This window comes from Phyllobates terribilis, unplaced genomic scaffold, assembly GCF_046119375.1.
Source record: "Phyllobates terribilis strain yellow unplaced genomic scaffold, ASM4611937v1 Scaffold_10__3_contigs__length_209671492, whole genome shotgun sequence".
NCBI lineage: Eukaryota > Metazoa > Chordata > Amphibia > Anura > Dendrobatidae > Phyllobates > Phyllobates terribilis.
The window spans coordinates 165,138,644-165,152,091 of record NW_027362770.1 but is presented as its reverse complement, the minus strand read 5'-3'; the positions used below and the strand labels follow the sequence as shown (position 1 = coordinate 165,152,091).

Below are 13,448 nucleotides of genomic sequence, written 5' to 3'. Positions count from 1 at the left end.
CTGATTGTAATACATCTTCTGTTTCTTATTCTCATGTGTACTATTAATTGATGGAATAAAAGTGACAGCTAAGCGTAAATGTCGCTGTCACAGGCACCCGGTGCCAATCCCCCCCCTCACCCCCAAAAGGAGAGAAAAAAAAAAAAAAAAAAAAAAAAGCTTGACTGACTACACAGGGTTTGTTTGTAGTCTGTTACCATGGACACAGATCTGCATAGAAGAATTTGTATACTCCCAATGTCTTTGTTTTTGGTTTTCAAAGGGTCACTAAAAAAATGAAGGATGGCAAGGCCTGACACTGCTTTTTATACATTAGATACATGCAAGACTGGTAACTTACACAAAACATTTTTAATTTAGAAAATCCCCCCCCCAAAAAAAGAAAGTTACAAATTCAACAATTTCCTTAAAAACAACTTCGGCCACAGAAGCCTCTGATACAGTGAAACTTTAAAGAAGTCGTAAAGTTGGAAATGTAACACATGGGGCAGTGGACAAGTACAATAAGTCAAGGATCTCATTTCTTGATTAGTTGGGCGTGGTATAAAGAAAGGGGCAGCCATGGCAGATAACCCATCTCGTGAAAAACTCTTTACAGACCGAGTGTTACCTCCAGTACCTGAATCTATACCATACCACTCGGATATTATCGTGAAAATGTGATCCTACGAGGCTAGTAGGGAGATGGAATCTGTACTGAAAACATTGGCACTTTTGATGAGACTTGCATTACCAAAAAAAAATAAATAAATTCCCACAAATAGCGCCACACATGCCTACAGGTAGTTTGTGGTACTGCAGCTCAAAGTCATAGCTCAAATACCAGGAACCCAAGGGCACATTTATGCATGGTTTCGGGAAGAAGCAGCCATGGTTCTCCCCTTTTAAAAAGTGGTTTTCCAAGATTTTCATATTGATGACCTATCCTTAGGATAGATTTGTGGGGGTCAAAGTACATCTGTCCATTAACAGAGTCGCTGTCAGACCCCAGCCCAATTGTTTTCACCTCACTTAAATTGGACAATGTTGCAGTACCCAGCCCCGCCACTATGAGATGTATGGAGTAGTGTAAGTAATGAAGAGGCTGTAGTGCTCAACTGATTGTCACAATCCCTGCAGTGGAGTCGGACCCCTACCCATTGATACGCATAGGTCATGAATAGTAAAATCTCAGACAACCCCTTTAAGGGTTCAGTAGAACATTACAAGAGCCACATCATTCACTGGATACGACGAAACCCCAATAATCAGTGCTCCTTCACCCCCCCCCAACTTGGAAATCCGGCAGTCTGCATTTAATTCATGACTTCATAAAACACCGCTCAGTTATTTGCGTTGGATTTTTGCAGAGCTTCTTCAGGATTGCAGGTTGGTGGTAGTGTAGCGGTCAGCGCCCTCGGCGTCAGTGACTCCTCCTTCCAGATTCTGCGGCACAGCATGACCGATCCGGCCTTCGTGTCTTGTAGGTTCCAGTTCTTTTGTCGGAGACCTGTTTGGAGAAGGAAGAGTTACTTAATGAGCAACATAGAATGTTATTGCTAATGGTTCCGTCTCCATTTTTAAAGAAAAATCTGATTAGTAACACAGGAGACAACCCAAATTTGTAGTTTTTATTATCATGACCGCCATTTATAGGAAGTTGTCATGCAGCACATGTCAGTAGAGTAAGTTTCTGAACAAGGGAACAAGAAGGACAACTAATATGAAACAAAAACCCATAAAAGAAAAAAAAAAAAAAAAAAAAGAAGAAGTATAACGCCTGCATAGTAAGAGAATAAACGAGAGGTACATACCTCATATGATCCAACCTTGAAATCGGTCCACAAGAATATATGAAATTTTGGAGTTTAATATTTTTAAAGTATGTAAATCTTTAATACAAAATATTAAAAAAGGTTTAACAATTTACAAACAAGAAACGACTGTTAAGAATGTATGATAAAAGTACTGACTCCCCAAGTCAATAGTGAAAAAAGTGCTCAGGTGCAAAAGAGGTACTCAGGTTTTATAAGAATAAAGTCTCATTTAAAAAAATAAGTAAAATCAAAGTAACAAAAAAAAGAGAGACTTCAATGACAGAACCACACTGGAGGGTATATTGAAAAAAAAAGTTATTACCATATGTAGGTAGTTAGAGACAATGCACAGTGGCGTTTCCCAGGAGATAGAAAAGATATGCCAAAAACCCCCACTGTGGAAACAGTAGGGAAAGTCACAACATACCAGTGAGACCAGAAGGAGTGCCACTCCCCCATGATGAAGCAGTACAGATAAACCAGCAAAACGCGCGTCAGGGGTCTCTTTGGATTGACAACTCCTTGAGTACTTTTTCACTATTGACTGGGTGAGTACTAGACTCAGTTGCCAGTACTTTGGTTTATCATGCATTACAAGTGATTTGTTCTTTGTAAATTGTGATTAATATTTTGCATTTAAGAGGTTTTAATAAAGATTTACATATTTTTTTATATGGTCTTAGTAATCAGATTTTTGTAGAAAGAAACTTAGAGAACCAACTAAGCAGACCTTCCTTCAGTGACCTAAATCTTTGCGAGACAAAAAGAGGAGGTTGTTATGCAGCAGGTGTCGGCATACACATAGGCTACTTTGGCCTCTGTAATCAGATTTTTGTAGTGTATACTGACACTTGCTCTGATAGCCTCCTAGATTTGTACCATACAGATTTGGGTCACTGAACTGAGCTTTCATTTTGAGGTCTGCCAAGTTGGTTCTCCACCTAAAAACTTTCTACAAAAAAAAAAAAAAAAATCTACATCCACCATATGGAGACGATATTGAAGGCTACTTGGTTAACATCTACATATGGTGGATGTAGTAATTAGATTTTTGTAGAAAGAAGTTTAGGTGGAGAACCAACTAAGGAGACCTTAAAAATCATCGGTTGCTTCCATAACCTTAATATGTGGGGTAGAAGTATAGGAGGTTGTCATACAGCATGTCAGTATACACAGACTTTTTTGGTCTTCGTAATCGGATTTTTGTAGTATATACTGACACATGCTGTATGACAACTTCCTATATTTGTACCACACAGAGTTGGGTCACTGAAGCAACTTATGATTTTGAGGTCTGCTTAGTTGGTTCTCCACAGATCTGACTACTATGTCCACTGTATGTAGACGTTAACCAAGTAGCCTTCAATAACATCTACGTATTGTGGACATAGTAATCAGATTTTTGTGGAAAGAAGTTTAGGTGGAGAACCAACAAAGCAGACCTCAAAAATTATAGGTTGCTTCAGTGACCTAAATCTGTGCAATACAAAGCGAGGAGTTTGTCATACAGCACGTGCCAGTATATACTACAAAAATCTGATTACGAAAGGACAAAGTAGCCCATGTGTATGCTGACTCCTGCGGCATGACAACCTCCTATACTTGTACCGCACAGATTTAGGTCACCGAAAGTTAGTTCTCCAACTAAATTTTTTCCCACACAAATGTGATTACATACTGTGGCTGCAGTAATCAGATTTCTGTAGAAAGACGATTAGGTGGGGAACCAACTAAGACAAAGTCCAAGCTTGCTTCAGTGACCAAAATCTGTGGAGTACAAGAAGGTGTTGGTCTACACAGACTACTTTAGCCTTATTAATCAGCTGTTCCTAGTATCTACTGACACATGCTGTATGACAACCTCCTAGATTTGTACACCACAGAATTGGGTCACTGAACTGAGCTCAGATCTTGAGGTCTCCTTAGTTGGTTCTCCACGTGAACCTTCTACAAAAATCTGATTACATACTGTGGCCGTAGTAGATGTTAGACAAGTACGTCTTGAAGACTACTGGGCAATTAGATTAAAGCTGAGACTAAGAATAAAATTGTGTAAAGTTAGCCATAAACATGATGGCCTTCAGCTTAAGGAGCATCTCCTTTGACCTTTCTATCCAACACTTCCGGGGATGGACACTAGACAATGCGCCAATTCAGCTAGTTATGGAAATTGTACAAGAATCCACCACCCCATTCTTCCCCTTGGGCTAGTCATTTTCATAAATTGACAGCCCATGATGATTTCTAAACCAGCCATGTACTCACATCAGATTTGTAATTATCGCAGCCACCAGACCTGCCAAGACGAAAAAGGTCAACACGCTAAGAATGGAGGTGATGACAATCATCCCACCGCTTCTTCTACCAGGCCAGGTGTCTATGTTGGTTGAAGATACTCCTAAAAGAAAGTTAAAAATGAGGTCAACAAATTCAATTTAATGACTTATGGGTTACGGAAAAGGATCCCCTCGTTTGTAGCAGCTTTCCTTGATGATTAAAAACAAGTCCCTCAATCTGAAGGTCCTAGCATGTTTATGTACAACTTAGTGGATTTCCATGTGAAGTGTGTAATACCTCGCTTGTCCTGCGGAGGCAGTGTAAGGAAATAGCTCTGATTAGAGGAGATCACAGAAGGTTATAGACAATGGCCAACTGGAAAGAGTTGAATGGAGTCAAAGGGAGACTAAAGGTTTTTTTTTTTTTTTTTTTTTTTTTATTACATGGGGCAATGATCGACCATAGTGATCTGCATCCTTACCTTGCTTAGTGGTGATTGGAGCGGACCAGTCTGACTCCAGCAACAATACATTATTTGCATCGTAAAATGCATACTTAAACCTGAAAAAAACAAAACACAACGTCTGTAACAGCGCCACCCTTGTAAGTAGGTTGTGTCTGGTACTGTAACTCAGCTCCATTTACTTAAATGAATAAGTGAATACCTGTAAGCAGTATTGTTGGCCAGAGGTCCATTGCAATACGCGCTGTTGAAGCAGTCCACATTACTTCCCACACGGTAGACATATTTATTTACATCGGTGATGGTAGGGCTCTCAGCGCAGTCGGGATTTGCAATCATGTCGGCCACATACGGTCCTGTACTTCCAACATCCGTTTTGTAGTGGGTACTGTTCAACGCCAATTGCTGGCTTACAGCAGCTTAAAGAGACAAACGCAACATACTTCATATATTCTTGTACATAGCGGGCAGTATTATAGCAGTTCTATTCTTGTACATAGCGGGCAGTATACATAGTCTCATTGGCTTCCTGGATACGGACATTTCTATACACAGAATATAAAGCAGTTTTGTCCTTGGACTTACAGTTCTTCACTACGTATAAGGCGACTTTGACCGGCGTGGTCTTTGTATAGAAGCAGTAGGGTCTCTCTAAGGTGACGGTATTCTGGGTTGGATTGATGTTGCAGACACTGGAGCGGCACAATAAAGGCGCCACGGCTTGTGCTAGAAATAAGAACGATCATAAATAATTTGCCCATTTTTTTAATTTTCCTGACTCATTTCAGATTCCAGTCAACACTATGAGAAATGTATTAAAGAATTCTACAATTAAAATACGTTGGTCCTACAGGATCATTTCTTACAAAACCTCAGATTGGACTTTTTTTTTTTTCTTCCTTCCTTATTTTATGTCTGCATCTCCTCTCTAAGCAGTTTCCATTAGAGAATAGATGGAACACAAAATAAATTAAAGTCTTGTCCAGAATTAGGAAAGCATGGCACTATTCTTCCAAAAACACCACCACCCCTGTCCACAGGTTGTATCTGGTATTGTAGCTCAACCTTATTCCGCTGATCAGCACATAAAACCTCCACGTGGGATCAAGGACACTTTTTTTTTTGAAAAATAGCAAGTAAGTTTTAAAATTCAATTTCATACTTTTATTTCTCAGTATTTTCAAAATCCTCGCTTTTTGGGACCCTCACGTCTCCTAAATTTCAGCCTATGGCATAGATTCAGGTACCTGCACTCCAGATGGGGTGCAGATATTCCAGCCCTTTTTAAAAAAAAAAAAATTTCAGCCACAAGATGATACGACCCACAGGATTTCTGCTCAACTACATTTAGATTGTTACTTGCGACCGGCAGCTTGATCATAGCTGGGGGAAGGGGGCTACAAGATCCAAGTTGCTCTAAGCCGCTGCTACATTGACCTGCAAGGAGCCTAGTAACAAACTAGTTGCAAAAATTTTTCTACCACTCGTTTTTCGAGTATCCCACGACCCCATTCACTTGCTCCGTGCGGTATCCAGCCGAGGCCAAAGTTGCCCAGTAGCCCCAGTATTAATGTTGATGCATAGCACCAACCTTAGCAGCCTGCCTGATGATCATCCATGTACATGGATGCATGCACAACTGTAGCAGAGACGATTGTGTCGTATAAAGCTGGAGCCAGATCCCCAAAAGTTTCCTTCCATAGGAAAAAAGGTTCCAGAGCGATTCCAAGAACTCCAACATTCCATTCACACTTTACTAAAGCTGAGCGCTCTGCTACATCTGTATATATATATAATGCAGACTGAGCACTGGAAAAGAAGTCCCTAAGAAATCCATAAAAGTCACTTACCCAAATCATTCTGCAACAGGGCAACCCCAAAGACAAGCAAACACCTCCAGACCCCCATAACTCATGAGCAGTCACAGGAGACCTGTGTCCAGACCAGTAGCTGAAGTCCTAACTCCACAGCACTGGAAACCACCTGCAGGTGAGCACTGACCCACCTGCTGCTGCCAGCTCCGCCCATCATCTCCAGCCAATCACAGACCACCTAAAAAAAAAAAAAGGTATAGGTGGGACATATTAAAATCTGGGTATCCTGAGATAGGTGCAGTCATTGTGTTGGGCCTCAATCACACGTCTGATTTTTCCACATATGAAAACAAACGGACCATTTTTTTTTAATGAGAGTTTTCAAAAGTTTTTCTCAAACTTGCAGAAAAATAAAAAGTTTCTCCACTTTTTCCTTTCTGACAGCCCTTGCTGTACGATTTTTTTTCTACTAGAAACGACTTAAAAAAAGTTCTTTTTTTTGGGGGGGGGTTTTTTTTTCCTTAAACTTTTTTTTTCCCTAAGCTTTTTTTTGGTTGCCTTTTGTTCGGACATTGCCGAATTTATAGGATTTTTCAGGATCGGCTTCTAACAAGTGACGCTCATATTTTTTTTTATCTGATCGGACATCTTTCAATGCCTGAAGTGGAAAAAAAAAACAACATCTAAACTGCAAAAACTTTTTAAGCGCTTTTTTTTTAAGGCTTTTTTAAAAAAATAAAATAAATAAAAAGCTCCTCCAAAAAAACTCAGTGTGCACACGGCTTTATTCTGATCTTTTTCATTGGCGTAAACGTCGTAAAAGAAAAAAAAAAAAAAACGGTGCCATTTTTATCTCCTGTTAGAGTCTCTAAATTTGTTGATGAAGAAAAGTCAAAATCCTGAATGCTTTAATTTTGCACTTTTTACGTTTTTTTGGTGCAGATTACGACCTCGTTTTGAACCATTTTTTTATTTTATTTTTATTGTATGGCTAAAAACTTCCCTTTAAAATAAGAGCCTGTTCCTTTAAGGGTTTATTTCCGTAAAAAAATTTTTTGCAATAAATTGCATAAAAAACACACTTTTTTTTTTTTTTAACGAATTGCGGCATTTTTTTTGACAACTTTGCATTTTTTGATCAGAGCTCGAAACGCGTCACTGGCAACGATATGAAATGTAGCATTTTCATCTGCAGTTTAGGGGTGGAAACTTGTAAAAAAATAAAGTAAATTTCGATTTTGTATAAAACCGCACACAAATGTAATTATTTTTCCCGCAATACCACCGTCCTCTAATGTATATGATGTTGTGCTGTGCTCTACCGTGATCGCCCCTAGTGAGCATACACATGCGTTATTAATAGTGCACTACATGTTCATTCACGGTTTTCCCATAATTTTGCCCATATTTCCTATATCTTCCATATACGGCACTAAACAGAGCACCATATGGCGGCACTACTCACCCTATTCTTAGACATGTATCGGTCACTCGCCTACCCTCCCACGTCTTTTAGAGCCTGAGTTTTGGGTGACATGTAAGGTGAATCTTGTTTATTTGATGAGGACCTTTATCATACAAATGATCCTCCCCTCTTGTTTTGTCCTGTGAAGTTTCAGGTGGCCCGGTGGAATGTGGTTAGTCCTGACGTGTCGGGTCCTTTCCTCTGGTTGTTGTAAAAGATCCAGTTTTTCCACATTGTTCGAAAAATGTGTCATCTTTAGTTTACACAGCTCCAAACTTTTCCATATACTTTTTTCTGTTAGTAACTAACATAAAAAAAATTGCGAAAAATGGTTTTTCATATTTTTTTTCCCTAACATAACGGAACTGGTCCTGAGTGTAGTTTTGAGAGCCTTTTCTTTCTCCAGTTCGAAACGTTTACATTTTGAGGTCACTTATTACTAGGCTCTTAGTAAACTAAAGAAGATTTAGACCACCGGGTCACCAGGGACTTAGAAACTGCACCACTAGACCACCAAGGACTAGGCACTGCACCACTAGACCACCAGGGACTGGGCACTGCACCACTAGACCTCCAGGGACTGGGCACTGCATCACTAGACCTCCAGGGACTGGGCACTGCACCACTAGACCACCAGGTACTGGGCACTGCACCACTAGACCACCAGGGACTGGGCACTGAACCATTAGACCACCAGGCACTTGGCACTGTACCACTAGACCACCAGGGACTGGGCACTGCACCACTAGACCACCAGTGACTGGGTACTGCACCATTAGACCACCAGGGACTGGGCACTGTACCACTAGACCACCAGGGACTGGGAACTGCACCACTAAATCATTAGGGACTGGGCACTGTACCAGGAACTCGATTTGGTTCTATGATCCCACAAGGTAACAGACATTGCACTTTTAATTAACCATGGCCTGGACCTTAAGGATAATAACCCAGTACTGGACATTACATGATTGGACCACCAGGGCTTTATACTACATTATCAGGGCTTGTGAGAGCTGTGACACTAAACTATTGGGTCACCAGGGTCTTGATGCTTCACCACTGGGTCACAGAGCACTAAGTGCTAAACTAGTGGGACACAGTTACCTGGATATTTCACCACTGGGCCACCAGGGGTTTTATACTATGTTACCAGGACTCTTGAGAACAGACATTAAGTTACAGGGATGACTAGAGAAGAAACACTAAACCACTGGATCATCGTTGTCTTGGTGCTTCACCAATGGGTCACAGAGTACTGAGGTACCAGGCTCTACATACTGCACAACTGTGTCACAGAGAACTAGTTATCTCCACTGGACCACCAAGGGTTTTACATTGCATGACGAAAGCATGATATGACACTAAAGGGTCGACTAAAAGTGACACTAAACCACTGGGTCATGGTGGTGCACCATTGGATCACAAAGTACTGACTCTTGGAGCACCAGGGACTATATACTGCCCCACTGCATCACACTGGTCTGGACTAGTGGGACACCATGAATATCCTGCACCCCTGGGTCACAAAGTATTGGGCTAGTGGGACACCAAGAACTATATCCTGCATCCCCTGGGTCACAAAGTGTTAGGCTAGTGGGACACTAGGAACTACAGTGGGTACGGAAAGTATTCAGACCCCTTTAAATTTTTCACTCTGTTTCATTGCAGCCATTTGGTAAATTCTAAAAAGTTCATTTTTTTCTCATTAAAGTACACTCTGCACCCCATCTTGACTGAAAAATAACAGAAAAACTGAAATATCAAATGGTCATAAGAATTCAGACCCTTAGCTCAGTATTGAGTAGAAGCCCCCTTTTGAGCAAGTTCAGCCATGAGTCTTCTTGGGAATGATGCAACAAGTTTTACACACCAGGATCCTCTGCCATTCTTCTTTGCAGATCCTCTCCAGTTCCGTCGGGTTGGATGGTGAACGTTGGTGGACAGCCATTTTCAGGTCTCTCCAGAAATGCTCAATTGGGTTTAGATCAGGGCTCTGGCTGGGCCAGTCAAGAATGGTCACAGAGTTGTTCTGAAGCCACTCCTTTGTTATTTTAGCTGTGTGCTTAGGGTCATTGTCTTGTTGGAAGGTGGACCTTCGGCCAAGTCTGAAGTCCAGAGCACTCTGGAAGAGGTTTTCATCCAGGATATCTCTGTTCTTGGCCGCATTCATGTTTCCTTCAATTGCAACCAGTCGTCCTGTCCTGCAGCTGAAAAACACCCCCATAGCATGATGCTGCCACCACCATGTTTCACTGTTGGGATTGTATTGGGCAGGTGATGAGCAGTGCCTGGTTTTGCCCACACATACCGCTTAGAATTATCACCAAAAAGTTCTATCTTCATCTCATCGGACCAGAGAATCTTATTTCTTATAGTCTGGGAGTCCTTCATGTCTTTTTGAGCAAACTCTATGCGGGCTTTCTTATGTCTTGCACTGAGGAGAGGCTTCCGTCGGGCCACTCTGCCATAAAGGCCCGACTGGTGGAGGGCTGGAGTGATAGTTGACTTTGTGGAACTTTCTCCCACCTCCCTACTGCATCTCTGGAGCTCAGCCACAGTGATCTTGGGGTTCTTCTTCATCTCTCTCACCAAGGCTCTTCTCCCACGATTGCTCAGTTTAGCTTGACAGCCAGGTCTAGGAAGACTTCTGGTGGTCCCAAACTTCTTCCATTTAAGGAATATGGAGGCTACTGTGCTCTTAGGAACCTCGAGTAATGCAGAAATTATTTTGCAACCTTGGCCAGATCTGTGCTTTGCCACAATTCTGTCTCTGAGCTCCTTGGGCAGTTCCTTCGCGCTCATGATTCTCATTTGGTCTGACATGCACTGTGAGCTGTGAGGTCTTATATAGACAGGTGTGTGCCTTTCCAAATCAAGTCCTATCAGTTTAATTAAACACAGCTGGACTCCAATGAAGGAGTAGAACAATCTCAAGGAGGATCATATGGAAATGGACAGCATGTGACTTAAATATGAGTGTCTGAGCAAAGGGTCTGAATTCTTATGACCATGTGATATTTCAGTTTTTCTTTTTAAATAAATTTACAAAAATTTCTACATTTCTGTTTTTCAGTCAAGGTGGGGAGCAGAGTGTACTTTAATGAGAAAAAAAATGAACTTTTTAAAATTTACCAAATGGCTGCAATGAAACAAAGAGTGAAAAATGTAAAGGGGTCTGAATATTTTCCGTACCCACTGTATATCCTGCACCCCTGGATCACAAAGTATTGGATTAGTGGGACAACAGGAACTATATCCTGCACATCTGGGTTACAAAGTATTAGACTAGTGGGACACCAGGAGCTAAATCCTGCACCCCTGTATCACAAAGTATTGGGGTAGTAGAACACCAGGAACTATATCCTGCACCCCTGGGTCACAAAGTATTGGGCTAGTTGGATAACAGGAACTTTGTCCTGCACCGCTGGGTCACAAAGTATTGGGGTAGTGGGACACCTGGCTCAAAGATAGCTGGACATTTCACTCCAAAGTCACACAGAGCTGGACATTTCACCCCTGGGTTACAGAGTACTGAGTCAACATGGTCTCCAATTATATACTACTGGCACACAGTATTTTCCATATAACATGATGGGGGTGTAGCACCCTGAGGATTCGGCTGCTACAGGGGTATTGCACCTCAACCCAGAGGTGTGATATTCCACTCCCGGGTAAGGATGGAGTGTGGGACTGAGCCCAGAAAGCTGCATGCACTACACACATCCCATTTCCGAGGAGCAGACCAACGGTACTCCCACTTAGAAATGTGCAGGTACGACCGAGTCTGTTCCTGGCTGGAGTGGGAGGGGGGTGGTACATCCCAAGTAGTGTAGGGGCAGATAGGGGGAGCAGCCTGGGTAAAGGTAGGAGCTCATTGGGTGCTGGTCACCTGAGCTCACACATAGAGGGAGTATTTAAGGTGGGCACCATCTAAGATCAGGGTCAGTCAGTCTTTGCAGAGGAGTCAGTTTGCCACAGTCGGTCAGTCTGTGAGGAGTCAGTCAGCCTTTTGCAGAGAAGCCAGAGGAAGAGGAGCAGAGCAGCCCCAGGCCCAGAGAGAGTGAGAGAGGAGAGTCAGAAGGACCCAGAGAAAACAAGCAGGAACTCTGAGAACCCATATACAAACCTAGGGTGAAGAGTTGGCAAAAGGGTACCGGATCCCAAACTGGTGGGGGCTCAACCACACCTCAGCCAGAGACCGGAGGCCGTGGGCAGGATCTGCCACGGCCACCCACCACATCCACCCTGAAGGCAAACCACGTGTAGGGTCAGGGAACCCAAGGCCAAGGGTTTCCCAACAGAAGGCCCGAGGGAGCTGGACCTAGGTGGATCCCTGGTGGGGACGGCCAGAAGACAGGACAGGAAGGAGGGCTCAGGGTCACGCTCCGGACTTGCTTGGGGGTTGGCTGAATCCAGGACCTGGTGGACGCAGCACGGCTCGGGTGGTCACTTGAAGCTGGAGTGACCGGAACATCAGCAGTAAGTAAATACCCTAAACTGCACAACCCGACTCTGTCTTTAATTACCATCTATGCTGCACCACCACAACCCCCATCCTCTGCACCTGACCCCCTGAGGCTATACCCCACCCGTTGGGGGTTATACTATCAAAAGCTGCACCAACACCATCAGCCTCAGCGGACCCTGCTGCAGCGGCGGCCGTAGTGACCGCAATCCAACGGGTGGCGTAGTCGACATAACGAACTTTAGTAACATCAGTAAGGACTGCCACACACTGAGCTTGACACCCTGGGCACGGACCGGGTCACAGCCACTCGGAGACTACAACCCCCATCTGATCCGGCTCCGGGTATTCCCCTAAAGAATATGGCCCAGGGGGTGCGTCAACTTTGGCGTAGTCGGCAGGATACCGTGCCCGCAACACCCGGGTGCTGCGTGCCTGAAGAAAAGAACAAGTTTACCTCAAAAAGAAGTCTCCTGCCGGTTCCGGAGGGTCCCCGCCATCGGACTCCATCACAGATCGATTCCCGCCGGTTGTCCGCCATTAACAGCTTTTTCCCGCCATCAGCAGAGTTTCCCGCCACTGGGAGACGATTCCCGCCATTTCCGAAGATTTCCCGCCTTGGAAGAGCGGACGCCATTATGGGCGTGCCAGAGGATGGCAAGAGGCCGCCTCCCATCGTGGGCCAGGACCGAAAATGGCGCCAAAAGTGGAAACTGCCCCCACCAACAGAGACTGTGATGCTAGAGGTGTCTGTCAGCGTGAAAGAACTGCCCCTGGAGCTGACAATCACCAAGTGGCCCCGGGACCGCCCTCGAAGTGGGAGGACTGAGAAGAAGAGAGCAAAGATGGGTGTCGCCTGGAGCAGTCTGGAGAGAGCGCACCCGGAGACAAGAAGCCTAGAGCTGAGTCCAGAAGAAGCTTACCCGGAGATGGGAGAAGAGCAGAGCAGCACCGGCCCGCTGGCCAGGAGCCTGCTGGAGACAACAGAAGGAGAGCAGAGCAGCACCGACCCGTTGGTCAGGAGCCTGCTAGAAGCAACGACCCCACTAGGCCTAGTGGAGGTCTTGGCACAGCTCCCCCGAGATCGGGAGTGTGCACAGACCGCGCTGGAGGGCCTCGCACGGAGGATGGCCCGGGTACAGCGAGAGACGTTGGCGGAGTGGAG

The 13,448-nt window shown here is 43.9% G+C and overlaps 1 protein-coding gene across 1 annotated transcript; it reads right to left on the bottom strand.

The window, feature by feature from the left end:
• Nucleotides 1-442: 442 nt before the first annotated feature.
• Nucleotides 443-6,699, bottom strand: UPK3A (uroplakin 3A). Its single transcript, XM_073649337.1, has 6 exons — nt 6,387-6,699; nt 5,122-5,262; nt 4,739-4,955; nt 4,555-4,634; nt 4,062-4,194; nt 443-1,489 (listed from the first exon to the last, which is right to left on the bottom strand). The coding sequence occupies exons 1-6, from the start codon at nt 6,442-6,444 to the stop codon at nt 1,357-1,359; spliced, it is 762 nt and encodes a 253-aa protein (XP_073505438.1). The 5' UTR covers nt 6,445-6,699; the 3' UTR covers nt 443-1,356.
• Between the last annotated feature and the right edge of the window lie 6,749 nt (nt 6,700-13,448).

What these genes read in the sequence shown, in the direction of transcription:
- UPK3A (XM_073649337.1), bottom strand. Translation starts at nt 6,444, where the DNA reads ATGGGGGTCTGGAGGTGTTTGCTTGTCTTTGGGGTTGCCCTGTTGCAG. An exon ending in CCTGTTGCAGAATGATTTGG is followed by an intron (nt 5,263 to 6,386) that starts GTAAGTGACTTT and finishes TCTTATTTCTAG; the next exon opens with CACAAGCCGTGGCGCCTTTA. An exon ending in TCCAATCACCACTAAGCAAG is followed by an intron (nt 4,195 to 4,554) that starts GTAAGGATGCAG and finishes ACTTTCTTTTAG; the next exon opens with GAGTATCTTCAACCAACATA.